Source organism: Antechinus flavipes, chromosome 1 (genome assembly GCF_016432865.1).
Source record: "Antechinus flavipes isolate AdamAnt ecotype Samford, QLD, Australia chromosome 1, AdamAnt_v2, whole genome shotgun sequence".
In the NCBI taxonomy this organism is placed as follows: Eukaryota; Metazoa; Chordata; class Mammalia; order Dasyuromorphia; family Dasyuridae; genus Antechinus; species Antechinus flavipes.
Genome location: NC_067398.1, coordinates 611,600,291 through 611,623,950, shown reverse-complemented (window position 1 = coordinate 611,623,950; position 23,660 = coordinate 611,600,291). Strand labels below are relative to the sequence as shown.

The 23,660-nt window shown below is 33.0% G+C and overlaps 1 protein-coding gene across 2 annotated transcripts in view; it reads right to left on the bottom strand.

Moving 5' to 3' along the window:
* COL14A1 (collagen type XIV alpha 1 chain) overlaps window positions 1–23,660 on the bottom strand; it is a 253,774-nt gene that overhangs the window by 215,873 nt on the left and 14,241 nt on the right. For both annotated transcript variants that reach the window (XM_051971025.1, XM_051971024.1), the window contains exons 2-4: window positions 19,152–19,274; window positions 7,335–7,451; window positions 2,647–2,790 (exon numbers count right to left, since the gene is read on the bottom strand). In XM_051971025.1, coding sequence (XP_051826985.1) covers window positions 2,647–2,790; window positions 7,335–7,451; window positions 19,152–19,236 — 346 coding nt within the window. In that variant the 5' untranslated portion in view covers window positions 19,237–19,274. The remainder of the gene's footprint in view (window positions 1–2,646; window positions 2,791–7,334; window positions 7,452–19,151; window positions 19,275–23,660) is intronic.

Sequence of the window (23,660 nt, the reverse complement as noted above, 5' to 3'; positions counted from 1 at the left end):
GAGGTGTCAATCATGAAGCTAGAAAACACCATGGCAATCCCAATTGTGGCCCAAACCCACATCAAAATGTTACTAGGGAATATTTAAGAAAATAAACATAAATATGATAAAATATAGATAATGTTAATAAGTTTTTAAAGTTAATATGTAATCTGCAGGGATTCTTAGTGGAACCTGATTCTATTTGAGTTTAAGACCACTAAATCACTTTTGTTTAGAATATGGATATGACCCTAATAAAATGAAATTTAATAGGGATCAGTGTAATCCCACACTTCCCTGGGAACAAACCTGTAATTTCATTGACAATAGAGAGTACCCAGTGAAGAAACTTCTTCTCTCAATACAGATTATCCTCCCACTTTGCAATTTATAATTTTAGAGAACTTCCTATGGCAGTAAGAAATTATATGACTTTCCTAAGGTCATCCATTCATTATGTATCAAAGCTGGGTCTTCTTTCCACAGAGACTTTTCTCTCCAGTACCATGTCTTTTCTCAGTCTTGAACCTCAGTACAGAAAATCGTCACAAGTAGAGACTAAGAGAAGTATAGTTAAGCAGCAATTCCTCTTTTCTAGTATAAAATTCTGTGATATTACAATATATTTGTATTTCTCTTCCTATTACTCTCATTTTTTTTCTGTTTTGGTTATAATGGATCTTATATAGACACATGATCATGATTATAGGCATGTTCTGGTGAAATATCAATGGACTTGGAGTTAGGAGACTTGAATTTAGATTAAAGCTGTGACTTACTTGTTATAGTATCCATTACAAACTCTTTTGCATACTCCTTAAATATGGGTCTTCCAAGAAGGTCTGTACTCAGTCCTCTTCTTTCTATATATTCCCTTCCTTGGTCATCTCAAAACTAAGCCTACTGGATGAGCATTACAGGAAAGTAGATTTCAAATAAATACTATCTATCTATCTATCTATCCACAAATGGAATGAATAGCCACTGGAGACTACTGAATTTCTCTCACTTAATGTGAATTCTTCAAGGAGAGGCTGAATAACTACTTACCAAGGTTGTTGTAGAAAGTGTGTATGATTTGCATAAGAGTTGAATCAGATGCCTTAAGAGTTCTCTCCTTTTTTCTGCAATTCTATGACTTTTACCCTCATTTTTCTTTCTATTAAGATTTCTTGGAACTAATGACAGACTATGGCAATGTCTTGCTGTGAAAAAATGAAGCATGGAAATGCAGAATGGATAAGAAAACTTTCTAAACAAACTTGTTTTTCTTTCATTATTAAAAGTTGTAATTTGGGTAAAATCAATCTTTCATGTTGGCCAACAATAATATTACAACTAACAAAACAGCACACAACCATAATTTACCTAATTATTTACTGAGGCCATTTGAGCCTTGATTTTTCAGGTTTTTCCAGTTTAACAGAGCAATCTTCTATTAAGTGCTATGAGAAAGATCCCATTTGGAAAGAGTTTTAATGCTTACTATTGCCTCTTAGGCTGCTCAGTCACAGAAATGTTCCCAAATTGATATAAGAGCTTGCCTTTAGAATGCTCATTAACTAATCACTAGTCAAACCCATTTCTCTCCTTCTCATCTATTTTAAAAAGTGCTTTCCTTCAACTTGAGCAAGACTATCCAGAGTTTTTTTTTTTTAATTGAAATAGAAAGCTAACAAAAATGAGACAGAAGACTATTTTTTGAAGGGATTAAGGTTTCAGAGATTTCAGATATTTTGAATCTGAAAAAAAAATATCTTTTAAAACAGCCATGTGTTCTGCTGGCTGGTGGATTGATCATTATCAAGCTCAACAGGGTATTATTATTAAGAAGCTCAATATTGATAATTGTAACAATAACTATCTTCCAGTGGACCTTTGATCTCATGGGTATCTTCTAAGGGAATTCCCTATTATACAGAGCACAACAAATCCTTGTCTGCCCATCTGGTGTGGCTCTTATTCAAGTCCTCCTATAAATTTGCTTCAAAAAAGTCACCCAGCGTGTTGAAGGCTGCCTCCTCACGGCACCTCTGATGTCTCATAGACAGTGCCAGCAGAGCACAGGATCCTGGCAAATCCCAATATACTGAAAGGCTTTGAATATGGTCTCCATCTGAGAAGCAGCATAACTAAAGTTAAATCAAAAGAGGAGATAATACCATCGTAAAGGAACTTTGGTCCTTTCTTACTCAAAAGAAGAGAATTTGGAGCAATGAGTAATTAAAAATGTAATTATAACATCCACAGGTCCCAAACCATCTGAAAGAGGCTGGAAAAGTTTTCATTTCAAGTTAAAAGCCCTATCTATGCTTTAGCAATTGAGTAAAATAGCATAGATTTTCCTACTCCTTTCTTTTGTTTCTGTGCATAGTGCACAACATTCTCAGGAAAAACAAAAGTAAGACACAGCAAGAGTAAACTGAATTTACTTAGTTGTGAGTTCCTCGATTCATAAGGATGGTGTTTTATATGCCAGTATCTAGCAATGGGTGCTTATATAAGTAGTAAACCTTTAGTTTAATCAAATATTTAATTTATTTATTAAGCATTAGTTAATTTTGCACAAATGATAATCAACAAGTGAAGAAAAGAATTCCAGGCTACAGATTTGCATTTAAGACAGAATTCAAATTTAGTCCTTAATGGTAAACAAATACATACTTCTGAATTGGCCTTGAGCAGGTTTACTTTCTTTGTCTTTATCAAATGCAATTAGTTGTACTACATATTCCTGATCTGGCAAAAGACCTTGAATGATGGCTTTATTTGCACTGTTCTGAAGAGTCAGTTGGTTGGTTTTTTCACCTAGAATGAAACAAAAAAGATATATACTGTTGAAAAGAAGATATTAAGAAAATTCTATTAGATAATACATAGATACTCAAGATTTTGAATAATAAATTTTTTAAAAAATCTGAATAATTATTCATATATATCTCTATTCATATATATCCCTATAATTCTTGACATGAAACCTAATTTGACCTATTTGGGATATCAATAGCACATATTTATAACTTGCTTTATGGTTATGATAGACCTGATACAATATGGCTCAGAGGTCATGTAGAACAAAGCAATAAATTTGGAGTCAGGAGATCTGGGTTCAAATCCAAGCTCTGATATTTACTAGCTATATGATCATGGATAAACTTTGATTCTGTTTCTTCATTTCTAAAATGTATTATCTATTTAGTTAATTCTAAATATTAGAAGAAGGTTCTGTTAAGAAGGTTCTTTATAATATAAATTATTATATAAAATTTATGGTTACTACTAGAGATTATAAAAATAGACAAATTCTTTGAGTCCATTTCTTCATTAATAAAATGAGTGTAATGCTTACACTGTTAAATTCAAAGAGTTGTTGAGAAGAAATCACTTAAAGAATGTCAATTGTCATTATTTCATTTGATCTTCATAGCAGTTTGAGATAGGTAGTGCAACCATTATTATACCCATTTGATAAATGGATTAAAAGAGTAGAATTGTCACAACAATCTAGACAATGAAGATGAAATTAGGCCTCTATAAAAGTTGTTTTTATACAAAATCTTTCATCCCTGTATACCATCAGTCAATATACTATAGATACACATTTCCTTATAAGAAAGGAAGACAGCAAAATTCTACAGGCAATTTAATTCTGAATGGAAGGAATTTTTTTAATTCTTAAAACTAAAAAGGTGTCTAGACACAAAAAGTAATTTGATATTGTCATTCTTTTTTAGTACCTATGAATTAAACCCAAACATCCTGATTCATGGAGCAAAGTAAACATCTTCAACCGCATCCCTGCCTTGAATACCTGAAGAATTGTAGGCAGGGTGCTCTCAGTTGTCTGGCTGCTTAAAGATAAATATTCAACCAAGCATTGTAGTTTCTGGCCTATGATTATTGTTACAGAACAGGAAGACTAGTGGATCCTCTTGATTTCAGACATTCTGTGATACAATAGACCTACAGCTGATTGAGTATGTTCAAGAAGCCTAGAGGATAAATGTTCACATAAATATTATCAAAGGTCTTCCTACTATTCACGATGGCACATTACTATTCTTTAAATTTTTAACTGTATGTATCTTCATTTCTAAATGTCCCTCTCCACTTCCCTATCTAAAAAGCCATCCTTTATTTTTAAAATTATTAAAAATAATAAAAATTACAACAATGATAAAAAAAACTCTAAAAACATTTCAATAACAAGCTTAGTCAATACAGTTTTATGATGCTTCAGTGTTCTCTTTGTTGTTATTCTTTTCATTTACATTCTCATGTTATGGTTATCTCATAGTTATTGTGTATATTATTTTTCCAGTTGTGTTTATTTCATTTTTCATCAGTTCAAATGCCTTCCCATACTTTTCTGAAATCTATATATTCTTTATGTCTAAACTACATAATAATATTCCAGTATATTCACCCACCACAATATGTTTAGCCTTTCCCCAAATGATGGGCTTTATTTTACTTTTATGTTTTTCTCTACTACAAAAAAGTACTCATGATTACTTTAATGTATATGCAGCTTTTCTTTCTGTTTTTTATATCTTTTGCAGTAGCAATCTAGATGAAAGGGAAACAACATTTTTGTCACTTTCTTAGCATAATTCTAAATTGTTTGCCAGAATGATTGGAACAATTCATAGTTCAACCAACATTATACTGGTGCACTTACCCTTCTGACAGCCTCTCTAGTATTAAATAGATTGACCCATCTCTTGTCATTTTTGCTAATTTACTATATACAACATAAAATCTCAGAGTTTTTTTGATGTGGAAATTTGGAGTATTAGAAATCTGGAATAATGTTTCACATGGTTGTTCATAGTGGCAATTCTTTTGAGAACTCTTTGTATAAATATAATGGGCACTGGCTCTAGATGTTACATATTATTCTCTAGATATCTCAGATATGATACCTTTATCCCACATACCTCATGCAATGATTTTCCTCCAATCAATAGCTTCCCTTCCTATGACAGTTAACAATTTTTTTAAAATAAAAGCTTTTTTAATTTTACATAATCATGGAAAAATTCAGTCATTTTAGTGGTGTCTGATTCTTTGTGACCTTTGTGAGATTTTCTTGGCAAAGGTACTGGAATGGTTTGCCAGGTCTTTCTCCAGCTAATTTTGTAGAAGAGGAAACTGAAGTGAATAGAGTGAAGTAACTTACCCAGAATCATGCAGCTAATAAGTGTTGGAATCTAAATTTGAACCCATGAAGATTAGTCTTTAACTTCAGGCCAGGCACTATATCCACTGTGCCATTTAGCTTCCCTTTTCCTTACCTAATCTTAATCATTCATTGGGCATTACCTCAGCAAAACTGAGTTTTAAAAGGCCAAGGTCTCCTACTACATCCAAGGCCATAGCCAATCATGCTGGCCACTGACTCTGATGTCTCTAGAAGAGAAAGTGAGGCTGTTGACCACCCTTACTTCAATCCAATTCATTTGCATGTATCACCTCCCTGATGTCATGGTCCTCTTCAAGAATGAAGGACAAGGGGACAGCTAGTTGGTGCAATGGATAGAGTACCAGCCTTGAAGTCAGGAGGACCTGAGTTCAAATCTGGTCTCAGATACTTAACACTTTGTAGCTGTGTGACCCTGGGCAAGTCACTTAATCCCAATTGCCTCAGCCCCCCACCCCCCCCAAAAAAAATGAAGGACAAACAATAGGAGTCATGAAAGACAAAACATTTTCTTTTACTGAATAATAAAAATTATTGTGAAAGATAAAAAATGTCATCCTTTGTAATCACTTCTTTGGTCAAGAACTCTTCCCCCAGCCCCATGTGGGAAAGGAACTTGAATTGATTCTCTTCTATTTCTTTTAATGTATGACTTTTTAGATTTAAGTTGCACATATACTTTGAGTTTACTGTAGTATATGGTGTGAGGCACTGATCTAAGCCTAATTTCTGCAAAACTACTGTTTCTCATTTTCATAGGTTCAAATCTAGCTTCTGACATTTATTAGCTGTGGGATAATGGGGTAAGCTATTCATCCTATTCATTTCAGTTCCCTTTTCTATAAAATGAGCTGGAGAAAGAACTGATAAACCACTCCAATATATCTGCCAAGAAAACCCCAAATAGGGTCACAAAGAGTCAGATACCACCGGAATGACTGAATTTTTCATGATTATGTGACTGAGTTGGAAAGGAAAGATAGATTAGGACAACTAGTCACATTTTCTATATATTTGTTCTATCACAATCTCAATCCACTGAATAAGAAAAGTTGCCCTCTTTATGTCCAGTCAAGCATGTGATAGACACCCTGACAGCATTCACCAAGTGTCAGAGTTAGAAACATTTCACTATTAGGGAGTAACAGCTAAAGGGAGAAACCAAATCATATCAGGATTTTCTTACTGCCTCTTGTCAAAACAAGATTATATTGGGGTAAAGCAAACTGCAGAGGTATACATTTGGGAAAAACATTTACATCTACTTAGACTGTATTCTCAAATAATCTACTGATACCACCTTTACTTCATTACTCTCTCTTCTCCATCCCACACATATGGTCCATCTATACATATACATACCTATCTATGCATATGCATATACACAGATATACATGCACATGTACAAATAAACATATACATCTTCTCTCTAATACATAATCCATCGTTTTTATTTGACATTGTATTAGAATTCTTTATAAGGTACAACTCTATTACTAAATCTCAAAGAAAAAAAATCCAATACACAAGTTCAATAACTAAATAACTACTACTAGTATACTACCATTACTAAAATTTCATTTGGACACAGGGATGGAAAATGTAACATTTGAGCTATTATTCACCCTTAGTTTTGTCAGAAAAAAAGTTTTTTTGGTAATAGTCTTTTCTATTTGAAGTGAATTTTATATGCAATTTCTAATATCTAGAACAAAGAAAATCCTTCCCTTCCACCTCCCACCTGGATACCACCCATCTCTCACCAGCTTTGGGTTGGCAGCCAACCTGCCAGAGAGCTCAAGTGGCCCACAGGCCAGTTATGCAGGTGGTCTGTGAATATCGTAACTGAACGGTGTGTTTCCCATTTCAGTGGGCCAAAAATTCATCTTGTCACACACTTTGCAAGCCAAGAGGAATTCTCACTAGACTAGAAATCTGATCCAAGAAGAATTATCAAAACATTGTCAACCATAATGGACCATAAAAGATTCTCTTTACTCTAGGGGAAACTTCTTCCCTCACTGGGGGAAAAAAAAAGTTTTCAAACTTTGCGAAAAAATACTTGACTAATTTTAGGTAATATTTTCAATTCCCTACATTAAATCATTTTCACATTCACTATAAAACTTAAATTTAAGATATTTTTTACCTGAATTTGGAGTTACAAGAAGTTTGTATCCACTAAATTTTCCTTTGGGAGCTTTCCATGAGATCTGTATACTGTCATGAGACAATATGGAATATCTTAATCTTGTTGGTGGAGCCACTGTAAAGGAAAACAAAATCTTTTAGAGAACATATTAGGATATATATTATTTTTCTTTTTATTGAAAAGGTAAAGCACAGCTGACACTTTTACACACAGAGCATTTGACAGCACCTCAAAAATATGTGAGCTAAAGTATTAACTTTATTTGTTAGTTTGCCAAAGTAACATTAAACTTAGAGCTACATGATTTTCCCTGAAGACATACAATAAAAGGCAAACAGACAAATGAGTTGGAGGGCAGTGTCCTAACTTAATAAGCAAAGTAGATCAAGCCAAATGTTCTTTTGTTGACTTATGAGGATAGCTTTCTCTTGCTGGATTGACTCAAAGATCTTATCATTACATTATGCTATATTTGAACCAATGAACATCTGCAGTAATTTTGCAATAATAAAACCATAGAAATCATTATTAGGGACATAAAAATATAGGGACTAGGTAAAGAGTACCATGCAGCTAAGATCTAACTATCCATAAATGGGGCCATAGTCTACAAATGATACAGTGATTATAGTCCATTATGAATTACACTGAAAAGTTTCTGTTTTGCCCCAACAAAATATATTTGTTTAATGATAGTACAGATAGGTAAAGTGAGATAGCCACCCACACTCTGTAGGGGCTTCAACGCTATTCACTGGGTGTGTTAACACCTACTCACTCTTTAGATTGGTTCACTCATGCCAACTTGTCTTTGTCCTGGCAGGTCTAAATTCACAGAAATAGACCACCTATAAAGTTACACTTCTATTTTCTTAGTGTCCTGGGGTAACCCTGTTGATGGTAAATAGACTACCCCTACTCAACACTAGAGCACTTGAGCTCTCACCAATGCATTTCTATTTATTCAATCAAATAGTAATTTACAACGTAAAGTACTCAAAAGATGTGTTGTATTTATAGAAGGAGCTACTCATATCATGACACATCTTAAACATTATTTAGCAATGGGGTAAAATAAATAGTGATAATATTATATATCAACTTTCGAAGAGTTCCCATCTACAACAACTGAAGTTTCCACACTGACAATTCACCACATTGAGGAAATCACATTTGGACCAAAACCTAACAACAACAACAACAACAAATATATGGTCAACAACTTGAAGAGTGAATCCATTTTTGCAGGGCATTTTATTTTTTGTTGAGGAAATGTTCATTTCTTGAAAGGGAAAAAAAAACCCTCTTGAAAACAAATTGAGTTAGTGAGCTGATTGCAATCATTGGTTAGAGCCCATTGAATAGTTTTTCAGGAATGTAAAAATGAATAGCCTATGGCAACACAGAATCAATCAACCTAAAGGGTATTGAAGATGGTCTATGTTCCACTGACTTCATTAGTATTAAAAAATGCCTTAAAATTTTCAAGGAGATTGTTTTTCTCCTTATTGATGAAATCAGTCAAGATGATAAGTTTTAAGATTGGAATTCTACACAGCAATTTGCACAGATGAATGTATGTTTCTATCAATATTTATTTTCCTTTTTTTCTGTTATTTTATTAGTATAGGGAACTACTAATGAAACTCCCTGTTTAAATGCAGATTAGAAACTCCTTTGCTTTCAGTACATATATCTAAGTATTATGTATACATAAATATATATATATAAATTATAAATATGTATGTTGTCTGTATGTATGTTTGTATAGTATATTTTTCATCATTAGAATTCTGATGTTTTGTCACTATTTTCTAATCAAATGATATATAGACATTTCTATACATATGTATACACATTCTTATACAAATTATTTATATTCCTATGTAAATTTTATTTGTATATATGTGTATGCTTTTAGTAATATTTTAGTTATATATCTAAGTATATATATTATAGACATAAACTCTAAAATATATGCATACATCAATATATGTAAAGTATAAACATGTATGTATGTTGTGTGTATAAATGTGTATTTTTTCATCATTGGAATTCTGATATTTGATAATTATATTTTCTATACAAATAATATATAGATAATATTTCTATACATATATACATATTCCTACATAAATTATTCAAATTCTTATATCAATTTTATTTACATGTGTATATATGTACATATATGTATGAGTATGTTTGTATATGTGTGTGCATAAATTAATACAATAATTAATTAATATAGTACAATGAGAACTACTTATTTTTTATTTGGACCTGAGATGTCATTTGGAACTTCCAGTGTGGGAAGCCCTCCACTGATAAAGATGGACAACTCATATATAAATTATGGCCTTGAAAAGTTGCTCACAACACTGAGAGAATACAGAGCTTATACACTGTCACATAGCTAATATGTTTCAGAGATGGGATCTGAACCCAGCTTTTACTGACTCTGAAGTTCATATTCTAATTCTCATTAGGATTACTAATATGAATTGCTTCATTTACATTAGAATATAGGCCTGTTAGGGTCAGGTATGTGGGACAGTCAATAGAGCTCCAGCCCTGGAATGAGGAAGATCCATGTTCAAATTCAGCTTTAAACACTTACAGCTGCATAAGCATTGGCAGGTCATTTAACGCCAATTATCTCCAAAAAATAATGTAATCTCCTTAAAAGCAGGGACTGTTAAAATAGCACAGTGCTATACTAAGTGCTTAATAAATGCCAATATTCTCTTAGATAAACACAAGTTCCTCTGACTAATTACTTTTTCTACCTATATACAAATGCAGATTGCAGGTTTTTCAGTGAGCTAAAACATACAGTCTTCATCACCCTGTAGACAACCTTCCACTCTATAGAAAACTTCTCCATATTTAGCCAATCCCTGGGAGACAGACATTTATTCCACTACTGGGTCAAATTTCAAAAGATTTATAGTTTGTTAAAATCTACCAAATTTTGTAGTCTGATGACATAGTATTTGAGAACTTAAGTCTGCTCTACAGTATAATATAGTATTAAAATAGGGCTTCAGGGAAAGAACAAAATAATGTATTGAATATTATAGCATTTGAGGAAAATACTACACAAAGCTTAAAGATGATATAAATTCTAATTATTGTTATTATTACTATTATTAAATATATAAATTTAAATGAGAAGCAGTTAAGCTTAGGGAATAGAGACTTAACCTTAGTGTTAGATTCAAGTATCCTGTCTGACAAATACTAGCTGTGCGATCTTAAGAAAATCATAATCTCTCAGTACTCTAAGACTGCTGCTGAATTGTTTTTCAGTTGTGTTTCACTCTTTGTGATCCCATTTGTGGTTTTCTTGGCAAAGATCCTGGAGTAGTTTGCCATTTCCTTCCCTAGCCCATTTTACAGATGAAGAAACAGAGGTAAACAAGGTTGAATGACTTACTCAGCTAGTATTAGTAGTATTTGAATTCAAAAATATATCTTTCTAAGTCTAGGCTCAGCACTACTATATCCACTGCAAAACCTACTTGCCCTCTAGGATAGTGATGTCAAACTCAATAAAAAATGGGGGCTACTAAACTGCAAGCTATATATGGAATTAGAAAGTCACATGTTAACATTATCTATGTTCTATTGGATTTTTATTAATTTTGTTTTAAAATTTCTCAATCACATTTTAATCTGTATAGGCCATGTGTTTGACACCTTTGCTCCAGGAAACTCTTTAGGAATATATATAATAAAGAAAATGTTAGCTTGCCTTGGTGAAGAAAATTTTCTCACCTGAGAACTCTCTGTTTCAATGAAATAGTCTAATTTCAGTCTATATGAATATTTTAATATTATATGAGTTTTAACTCATATATATAATATATTTAAAAGCACATAATTATATACAAAGTATGAATTTCCCTTTGACTTTTGTCTTGGGAACAGAGGAAAAGAAAAAAAAAAAGGAAATGTATAGATGGTCACAGTTTTTTCTATATCATGTCTTTAAAAATCAGATTTTCTTACAGATGCCAATGGGACCTATGCCAGGAAAGGGGCCACAATACTGAAAAATAGTCTGTTAATCAGTGAAAAAATAATTACTCTTATTTCATGGAACAAAAATTCACGTAATACTAGTCACGTGATGGTGTCTCTTGTGAATACAAAGAAGCTGCTCTAAATACCTGTACTTGGCTTTCTAAAGACATCACAAATACTTGCATTGACTTGACTCAAATGCTAAACAGTGTCTGTGCAAATCCTAATTTTCCCCTTTAAAGAAGAAAAAAGAATGTAAAATATGCCTTCTGACATGTCCAAGAAAAAGAACAAGAAAATACCTTCAACCCTAGTATGGTGGAATCAGACTCTCACTTTAGGATTCCAGCCAAATTACACTCTTCAGAATATATTAACTTCATTCCTGAGGGAAATTTGGGAGAAAGGCCAAGGAAGACTCTTTCATTATCCTCTTGATAGTGACAGGGGAAGGCTTATTGCTCACAAAAATTAATATTTATTTAGAAAATCTCCATCTTCTCTATCCCAAAGACCTTTAATGAGAAAATACTTAAAAGAAGTATAATTAATTAGGAGAGAAAATTTCTGGAAGTCAGTCTTTTAAATCTCCCATTCTATACAAGAATAGGGAAGTGCTACTTCATTTTTTACTTCACCATCAGAACTTCATTATGAAAGTTGGGCAATTTTAATTTTTTAAAAATTGCTATCACCTTTAGCAAGAGATCTGTTTATAAAACAAATAATAATCCACACTTGGAGGTCTGATCTAGGTCTACATCAGAATCTCATGAATTTGTTAAATTATTCTTTTGCAATAGCATTACATTAGTGCCACTAATGGTATGATGGCATGAGTTTTTAATGAGACCTGATGGTATGAGTTTATGATTTTAAATCTATCACTCTGATGGTTGTTTAATTATGTCTGACTCTTCACAACAATTTCTTGGTAGAGATACTGGACTTGTTTGACATTTCCTTCTCCAGTTTATTTTACAGATGAGGGTACATTATTCTGGGTGGTTCTGTGCCACTGTCTCCCATGTCATACAATCAATTTTAAAGTTCTTAAGAAAGACTTTGAAAGTGTCCTTGTATGGCTTTTTTCGACTAACTTGTAAGTACTGGTCCTGTGCAAATTCTCCATAAAACAATCTTTTTGGCAAGTGTACATTTGCCATTCAAATGATTTGGCCAACGCAATGGAGTTGTGCTCTCTGCAGTAGAGTTGGAATGCTTGGAAATTTAGTTAAAGAAAATACCTTAGTATCTGGCATCTTATCCTGCTAGGGTATTTTCAGAATTTTCCTAAGGCAATTCAAATAAAAGCAATTCAACTTCCTGATATGGCATTGCTGTGTTTTATGCTATATTGCTGTGATCAATAAGAAATGATGAACAGGCTGATTTCAGAAAAACCTAGAAAGATTTAAAGGAACTGATGATGAGTGAAGTAAGCAGAAACAGGAGAACATTGTACACAGTAACCACAAGATTATGTGATGATCAACTAAGATAGACATAGCTCTTCTTAGCAATGCAATGATCCAAGACAATTATAGTAGGCTTAGGATAAAAATGCCATCCACATTCAGAGAAACAACTTTGGAAACTCAATATAGATCAAAGCATACTATTTTCACATTTTTTAAATTTGATTTTTCTTCCTCATGAGTTTTCCCTTTTGTGGTGATTTTCTTCCTTTTAATATAATAGTTCTCTCTACAAGAGAAGGTTTCTTGAGGAGATTTTCTGGAGGCAGCCTTAGTTTCTCTCTGCAGAGAGATAAGAATCTTGCTATCCGGAAAAGAAAAGAGACAAGACTTGGACGGAGAAATAAACATTTGTATTTTTACCAGCTGGCTGCATTTGGGGTAATTATTGATCTGAACTGAAACAGAGAGCCTTCTCAATCTTCAGTTCAACTCTCCATTCGTAGTTCCTTCCTCTGAAAACTCTCTTCTCCATGTAATTTGGCTGAATTCTGAATGAGAGCCTCTGTCTGTATCTTATATATGAGAGAGAGGAATTGTGGGATATGAGAGAGAGGGATTATGGGTTTCTCCCATAGTGCTCTCTGGCCCTAAGAGCGTCAAGGGAGGTATGAATTCAGATATCTCATACTAAATTATTAGTGAAATTTCCCAAACGTGAACTCCAATGAGTAAAGGTACGAACACAAGCATTGTATCAATTAGTTCTACTTAGTACCTTGTTTCTGACCCAAAACATCAACTCTAATGAGCTAGCAGTTTGTAAAGATTCCAACACCCTTTTGTTCTGATTTTTCTTTCAAATATGACTAATATGAAAATGTATTTAAAATTATTGAACATATCTAATCTATATCAGACTATGTGATGTCTTAGGGAGGAAGAAGGAAAGGGGGAAAGGAGAAAAAAGTTAAAACTCAATATCTTACAAAAATAAATTTTGAAGACTATCTTTACATGTAATTGAAAAAATAAAGAGGTATGAAATGAAAATGAAATGAAAAATACAGTGGATAAAAAAGAATGACTTTGAACAAATAAGTTATTTCAGCTACTATAAACACCCAAATTATTCACAAAGGACATATGAAGCAAGACACAATCTGCATCTAGAGAGAAAAACTGATAAATAGAAGTATGTATAGAATAATTTTACATATATTCCTATTTGTGTTTAATGGTCACCATCTCTAAAGTGGGAGTGAAGGGAAGAAAAAAAAAAGAAAAGACATTTACATCATAATTTTGTTAAATATTCAAAAGGAATAACAAGTTGTACATAGTAGATTTTTGTATAATCATCTTTTTCATTATATTATGTTGTGGAAATGTTTGTTTTATTCTGCAAATTAAAAATAAAACAAATATATTTTTATAAAGAAAGAAAGAAGCTAGGGAAAGTAAAACGTAAAGAAAAGAGAGAATTCCTGGCATGGTGAAGTCAATGCAAGCACATGAGGTGAGAAATATAGCAACGTATTCAAGGAACAGCAATTTTGCCAATGTAGTCGAATTAGACAGTGTGTGAGGAGGATTAACATTAACATGGAAAGGGGAAAAAAAAAGTCAAATTGTGAAGAGTTTAAGTGCCAAAGAACTTTATGGACAGCTTATGGAAGTAAGAGGGAGCCATTAGGCTAGTGTTTATTGATTGAGGGTGAGGATGACAGGGGCACCAATAATAGAAGTCTCAAAGACATAGTGTTCAATTCAAAGGAAAAACTTGTTTTCCAACTATTTAGTGTTATGAGCCAGAACTTGAAATGAGGTGATAACTTAAGGGAGATGTTAGAATCCTAGTGTTAACTCAATGGAATTGATACAATACTTATTGGTTCACACCTTAGAGCAAATCCTTACAAAGTGATGTCAGTTGCCTAATTTAACATGGTACTTCTTCTATTAAAATAATTTACAAATAAGAACAACTAAGTTGAGATAAACATGTTATGTGTGGAGCATGCTGGGAGCTTGCATGTATTTCTCAGAAGTGATAGTATGTATTGAATGAGTACTCAAATATTACAAAGATGATAGAATCCTAAAAAGGAAAATATTACCCACTGCCTATCTTGAACAGAATCTTAAAGTTGGGAAGACTCTTAGAAATCATGTATCTACTTCAATTTCCTACCTTAAATCAGAATTTTCTATAACCATCGTTGGCACATGATTGCCCAACCATTCTGCTTAAATACTCCTAGGACAGGAAACTCACTACATTCCAGAAGAAGACATTTTATTTTGGGATATCTCTAATTATTAGAAAATTGTTCTTAAATTGAACTAAAATCTGTCTCTCTGGCACTTCCACATATTTCTTAGTTTTATCACTCTCCAAAGTGATAATATTCTTCAAATAATTGAAGAAAACTTTTGTAATGTCTTTTTTTTTCCTTGTCAAAATATGAATTTGAATCCTTTAAAGTCATTTATAAAGTTCTACACACATTCATCCCTAAGCCAAGATTTCCTAAGTTCTTATAAGACATGATTTTGAGTTCTCTTCTTCTCTAGACATGGCCAAGTTTGCCAATACCTCTCAAAATTTGATTGGCACAATCAGTACAGGGATGGCTATAAAGATAGTAACTGAGATATTTGTGGTACTAACTCTAACTTTAGTTTTAAGTAGAAGATAACCTGAATTCAAAAGATGGATTTAATTTGACAATTTTTTCCCTCCAGGAATTTCTTCTTATAATGGTCTAAGCTAAACAAGTCTGGAAGCAAAAAACAGATTGATAGGGAAAAGCTTTGCCATCTTTGTATCAAAATTCATTACATAATCATAATATCATATCTAACATGAATCCAGAGATCCCCCAGTATCAGTACAATGAATGACTTGCCTTCTGTGACGTTAGAAATATGTAAGAGCAACTGAGGTACCTGGACCACTGAAGTTGCCTCTCTACATAGAAAAAGTATCTTCCTGGGGATTATGCTGGATAATATATGTTGAGTTTTAAAATGGAAAATTAAGTTATTTTAAAATTAAATGTTATTAGTGTCTCTTGTTTTTGCAACACAATTGTTTCTAAATATCATCCAATTTTCTAACCCAATGAACCAACTTCATAATAAAGAAAAAGGATTAAAAGCAGAATCTCTTAATGTAGTGACCTAGTGTACTGATGTTTGCAACATTCTGCCCTTGTGGCCTTCTTCCTCCCTACTGAAAGAAGATGAATGACTGCTTCCTCATCTCTTCTACAGGGTCAGTTGACTTATGGAAATCAGTCATTTTAAAAGAATGAACATTATGTATATAAATAAAAATGGCATTTCAATCTTAATAAGAGCTTTTCATGTTTTATATTATGTATTTATATTTTATATTTTCTTTAGAGCATTGATGTCAGAAGACTTGGGTTCAAATCCCAGCTTTAGTAATTCCTAAATGTATAACCAAATATAATTCCTTTTCTCACAACCTATTTTCTCATTTTTAAAATGGGTCAATATTTATACTATCTACCTTATAGGATTGTTAACAAGAAAGCATTTTATAAATCATGAATTGTTATGAAAATGTGAGCTATTTAGATGACAATCCAATAAAATACTGCCTTCAGTTTGGAGGGAAAATGGAGTCACAGAGGATTCAATTATAGTATTTAGTGTTTATGTAGTGATTTGATTATAAAGCTTCTCTCATTTTATCTCACAACAATGCTGGAGTACAGGTCCTATTGTGGTCCCCATTTTAAAGATAAAGAAACTGAGGCAGAGATTAAATAGTTTGCTCAATGTTTCAAAACTGGTGTCTGAGACTAGATTTTTACTCAGGTTTTCCTGACTCCAGATATGGTCTTTTTATCCATGATGCTACCTAATTATAGTCTTGTTCTTTTATTTATTAGCTGTGTAACCATAGGAAAAATGCTTTATTTCTCTATGCCTCAACCCTCATTTATAAAATAAGAGGGTTAAATTAAATGATCCAAAAGGTACTTTTTAGCTCTGACTTTCATCAGTGAGCATGTATTAAGTGTCTTTGAAAAGAATGATACCTTGTTTATGTGGCCTAGGCTGATCCTTTGGCATATAATAAAACCCATCCAAAAAGGATTCTATCATGTGGAAGACATTAGTTTGCAATTGGCTAATTAGTCCATAAGAACTTTCTAATAAGCTGGTCATTCACAGATCACAGATTTAAAGCTAAAAAGATGAAGAAATTGAGACCTAAAGTTGAGAGTGATTTAGCCAATGTCATACAAAGACATTAGATCCCATGCAGGTCATCTTATCTAAATCCAAAGTTCTTTCCACTCTTCCATGCTACCTCCATTTTACCAAAAGGTATGTAGGTTGAAAAATGACCTTTATCCCTTCTTCAAGATCACCACTACATAACTACGTTATTTTTTTTTAAATTTTGGTTAACATTTCCTTTATCCATCTAGCATGTATATAGTTGTTGGCAAGTTGTTTTCTCCAATAGAATAAGAGCTTCCTAAGAGTAGGGACTGTGCTTTTGCCTTGCTTTTTATTTCTTGATCTCAAAACTCCAGAGGTGACTGTTCTGATTTCTGATGGCTTAGGCATTTGTACACTCATTCAATAGGCATTTATGTGTTTACTATGTGCCTGGCACTGTGTTAAGGACTGCTTGGCCTTTGTTCTTGAAGAGGACCAAAATAACATCACTGTGTTGGAGTCAAAGTACAGTGTGTTCGACTCCAATTGATGAGACCAATATGAGCTCAGAATGCTCTACCACAGATCAGACACAAATAGTCCTATGAACATTTTGGGTGGAAATATCTCTAAATTTGTGCATATCATGTTTCCTTTGAGCTACTGGAATTCTGCTTTGATCATATAGCTGGTCCTTTGCCAGCATTTACCATATCATGCAATCAAACCCCAAGTTCTTCAGAGAGAATGTGACTAGAACAATACTAAAAACTAGGGATACAAAGAAAGGCAAAAACAGTCCCTGCCTGCAGGGGATGATATTCTAATAGGAGAGACCATATATAACTAGGTACATATAAGATAGATGAAGAATGAATGAAATGTATCCATTATACCTGGAAATGTCAGAGAGAACATTTTGCTCTGGAGTCCTTTGGTCCTGAAGGCAAACTGTGAAGTTCATTCAGTTGCCCTGTGAATCACCATGACTAAATTAAGCTCGTTTAACTATATAAAGGAACCATAACTAAAGGAACTTCAAATATAATATAAATATATGACATATTATTATATTAATTGATATATTATTATTATTTTATATAATAAATAATATATCTTAATAATATAATGATAAAAATAAATAATATAATAGCATCTAATAATAACTGGCCTTTTTTTACATTGTGTTTCAAAGGTTCCATAGAACTTTTACATATATTACTTCACCTGTTTCCTATGGAGTTGCTATTAAAATATAATCATACTAATTTTTCAGTTGAAGAAAATGAGGCTCTGAAACACTGACTTAGGTTCCCAAACTGGTAACTGAAGCAATTTGTATTCAGTTCTCCTGACTTGAACTTCAACCTTTTATCTACTATATCTACTAATTTTAAGGAGGAAGGAGAGGGGGGAATAGTTGAGGTTTCTATTGTAGAGCATGGACAAGTTACTTGATAACTTCTAGCCACCTGGATCAGAAGCAATCAAAGCGCTAGCAATTATCCTTCCCCCTTTACCAAAGATAAAGCTCAGCTTGATGGCTTTGGAGAAATTCTAAGCTCTTCTGTGATTTTCAGTCTGATTTTTTAGGCTAACTTTATAGCCATCTGTCTCACATTTTATATCCTAGACAAACAAGACTACTGATGATTGCCTAATTTTGTCAGTTCTCTTTCACCTCCATGTATTCAAGCAGAGCTTCCTTCATACCTGGAACACACTCATGTTTTAGCAGCAACTTCAAGTTTAAAATCTCACCACTAACCCAAAGCAGCTCAGCAAAATGTAACTAATGTTTCATTTACACATTAACTAGTGTAACTGGTTACACATTGTATTACTTACTAGTTACATACTGTAAAGCATAGTTACACATTAACTAATAACTAGCAACATTAGTTTTATTAGTAGCCTTTCTTTTTGGCTTGGGTTGCATTCACTACAAAGGCAGTTTATATGTAAAAAGCTGTTTTACCCAGTTCCCATTGATGGAAAGGATATATTTCAATCGTGTAAATGACATCCAAGAAGAAACAGCTGATGCTTAACACAGATAAACAGAGTTTGGCAAATAAAATAGTAGGATAAGCATGGGTAGGTATATGATTGGAGGAGGTAGAATTCAGCTGACAATAAGAAATATAATAAAATTTTCAATTACCTTGACCTTCAACATAGCTGGGAAAATGGACAATCCCCAAAGCTGGAAGCAAACAAAACCAGATCTTGCTTTGAAAAGTCTTCATCTTGTTTCCCACTTTTTACATTAGGTGTCTCAGCAAACCTAGAAACACAGAGCCCAGAAGCACTTCAGAAAACTTAACATGTATTATTGACTTCAAGCCATAATGAACAAGTCAAATGATCCCACAGTGCCCCTGAAAAAAAATATCACTGATCATTGGGATCTCCTCAGTGTTTTGCAACAGACAAAATGCCTCAAAGACATTATTTCATTAGAACTCTCATCAAAGCTCATTTCAAGGGCTACCTCCAGGATGTCCTTCCTGGTTTTCAGTTGTTATAAACCACCAATGGAATCACTTTGGATTTAATTCATGAGTATTTTGCGTTTACTGACCTGTGTATATGTTGTATACTCCTGTAGAAAATAAATTTCTTGGAAATAGAGAGAATTTTGTTTTTGACTTTGTATTCGCAGTACTCAGAATGGTAGATTCTTAATAACTTTATGTTTTATTGAATTGAACCTCAAACAATTCCATGAAATAGATGGTATAAGTATTATCTTCATTTTAGAGGTGAGGAAACTGAAGTTCAGAAATTCTGGTCATGGTCATATACATATACCACATATAGTGACCCATGGTCACTATACACATAGTATAAGAAATGAGTAAAATCCAGGTCTTGCTTAATTCCAAAGCCATTATTCTACTCTACATGTCACTTCACCTGTCATCTTATATTAAATGTAAAACTTGATCAAAGGTAGAACATATATAGATACTGTGTACGATGTGAGAGGTTTCAGGTCATGGGAGGAGAAATATAGTAATCACTTGTTTTATGTAGAAATGAAAGATAGAATCATTGAATCTGGGGGAATAGAAGGAATCTCATGGATTATTTATTCTAACTCATGTTCAAATAGAAATCCATTCTACAATACATTCTACAGCAGGTAAGCATCTGTACATTTCTATGAACTTCTATGAAATTTCTCTTCTCCAGAATAAATATCTCCAGTTTCTTCAAATCATATCATATGATGTGATTTTTAATTCCTTCACCATCTACTTTGTACATTCTCTTGCTTAGAAAATATTGCCTTAACGTAACATTCTCACTCTTTTTTGTTGTTCTTTGTTTGCATTTTGTTTTCTTATTCGTCTTCTTTCCTTTTTGCTCTTATCTTTCTTATGCAGCAAGGTAATTGTATAAATATGTTTACACATATTGGGTTTAATATATATTTTAGCATGTATAACATATATTGGATTACTTGCCATATAGGGGAGGAAGGGAGGGGAAGGAGGAGAAAATTTAGAACACAAGGCTATGCAAGAATCAATGTTGAAAAATTATCCATGCATATGTTTTGAAAATAAAAATCTTTAATAATAATTTTAAAAAGAAAAAGAAAAGCAAGTTATACATAACAGAGTTGCACTGTCCTGTCCAATCATCTTTGTAAATATATGTTATAGAAATGTTTTAATCTATAAATTTAAAATAAAATTTTTAAAAAGAAAATATTGCCTGTATTTCTACCAGAAAAAAAATACATAATATTCCCCCATTTAGCAACTTTTTTGAAATTGGGACTGGAATGTCCACAAATAGCTGAAGACTATTATCTAACTAAATCTCAGCCTTCTCTTCTCCAGATTGAACAATTCTTAAAGATCTTATTGTCTAAAAGTTTGTTGCTTGATTCTAAAGTTTCTTCAGATTTTGCTATTTTCATTTACGAATAACTGATTTAAAAAAATAACATAAAAGCGTGTGTGTTTAGTACTTACTTAAAAGGCAAGAATAAAACTTTGTTAGAGTTTATTTTGAAGGAGGATTCCCAAAGCTTATCAAATATGTCTGTAATCTCTCATGTTTCAGGGAATAAATGAGGTAATAAGAGTTGAGTAGTCATAACAGGGCTTATACAGCTAAGACTCCAGCAACCCCAGTTACACTAAGGTACCCAGCAAAGAAATGGGTGCTATAGAGTACATGGAAAGGATATTTATAGAATTATGGATCAGAGAGAAATTCCTTTTAAAAATAAATAGGTAAATTGGTTGGAAGTCCAAAAATTCAACTTTGTAAGCCCTGCCTGCTAGTAAAGAAAAAAAAAAAAGTGACCTGAAAAAATAATAAAATCCTTTCTGAAGTTCTTATGTTTATTGATTGATTGACTGATTGATTTTACCCACTAATTCTCTCTAGACTTAGGTATAAAATAATATGATTTTATGCTTGGTCAAGGCAAATTTTCTGATTTTGCTGACTTGACTATCTACATGCCATCAGAAAGTATAAATATAAGGCCTCTCCACTCATAAATCCCTACCCACTTTGGTCAGCCATCAAGCTTCAAATTCTCACTTAATAGAGGCTCATCCCCTTGGATTAATGCTTTTACTCCTTTTACACATTAAGTCATTGTCAGTTACTCATCCTTTGGCATATCTTAGTTAATCAGAGATTAGTACATTTGAAAGGTGGTGTAATGAAAACCAAACTAGCTTTGGAGTCATAAAAATCATAGATATACAGTTTGGATGGACCATGGAGATTATCTAATCCAGATATTCTTAATCTGGGATCCAAGAATTTGTTTTATTTTTCATTTTTATAACTATTTCAGTATAATTCATTTCCTTTGTAATCCTTTGTATTTCGTGTCAAGCATTTAACATTATTCTGATAAGGCGTCCACAAGTTTCACCAGACTGTCAAAGAAAAACAAGATACAAACAAGATTCAGAACACTTGTTCCAGTTCATCCCCTTTCCTTTGAGAGATGAGGAAATTTGGCCCCAGAGTGATTGGCACTGGCTCACCTAGATAGCAAGTATCAAACTTCTTTAGATTTTAGGCTCTCTGAAACCAGGGCCTGTCTTTTATTTCTTACAGTACTTACAGTCCCACAGTGATACTCTATTGAAGGGATATAACTGATAAATAAATAAGTATGCACAGGATAATTAGAAAAAGGAAGGAGCACAAATAACTAGGAAGATCAAATGTATCCCATAGAATTAGACGCATATACTGACCCTTGTAGATAACTAAGAGATGAGATGGAGCTGAAGAAAGAGACAAAGACAGAGAAAGACAGAAGTTAGATAGTGTAGTGGATAAAAAGTTGAGTCTGAAGTTGGGAAGACTTATAGTCTTTATAAGTTCAAATCTGACTTTAGACACTCACTAGCTTAATGACTTTGAATAAATTACTTAACTCTGTTTGCCTCTGTTTCCTCATGTGTAAAATGAGCTGGAGAAGGAAGGAACAAACCACTCCAGTGTCTTTGCCAAAAAAACCCTAAATAGGATCAAAAAGAATTAGACACAACTAATTAACTAACTAAGAAGTAGACATGAGGAGGGAGAGGATTCTAGGCAGGAGGGCCAAGAGTTAGGAATAATGGAATGCCCTATTGGAAGAAGAAGAATCAAGGAAGTGAATGTGAATAGAATGCAGAATATTGAGGGAAGTAAAATAAAAAGAAGGCTAGAAAGAAAGGAGTGACCAAATTGTGAATGACTTTAAATGTCAAATAGAAGATTTTATATTTGATCTAAGAGTTGATAGTCATTGGAGTTTATTGAGTGGAGGGATGATATTATTAGTCCCGTACTTTTTGTTGTGATTGACTCATCATGATTCCATTTGGAGTTTTCTTGGCATAGATCCTGAAGTGGTTTGCCATTTCCTTCTTTAATCCATTTTAGAAATGAGGAAACTGAGACAAGTATAGTTAAATGACTTGCCCAGGATCACACAGCTGATAAGAGTCTGAGGTTGCATTTGAAATAAGGCCTGACTTCCAATCCAGCACTCTATTTACTGTGTCACCTAGCTGACCCTTAAAAAAAGTACAGTATCCTGCACTTTGAGAAGAATAATTTGACAGCTGGATTAGAATGGACTGGAGTGGGAAGAGACTTGACACAATTGCTATAATAATCCAATTGTGAGATGATGAAAACCTTCACCAAGATAGTGGCAATATCAGGAGAGAGAAAAGAAATAAAGTATTATGCTATTATGAGAGATGTTTTTAAAGTAAAATTGACAAAATCTGAAACAGATTGGATAAGGGAGGTGAGAGAAATGAATGATGACACCCAGGTTGCAAGTTGGGAAGATGGTGAGGCTTTAGGCAGTAAAGGGAAGTTTATAAGAGGACTAGGGTTGAGGAGAAAGAGCACGAATTTTGTTTTGGGCATGTTGATTTTGATTTATCTATGGGACATCCAATTCAAAGTGTCTAATAGGAAAGTGGAGATGAAAATTTCCAGGGGAAAAAAAGGCAGAAAAGCTACATGACCTAGAAGTAATGATTTTTTTCTTTTACTATTTCTTTCCCCAAATATTTTTAATAAATTTTTATCAGAAACTAAGAGAAAATGATGAAGAAAATGGCCATATTTGTCTTTTCACCCAGGAACTGTTCATCAGATATTATACTAAAGAATTTCAGCA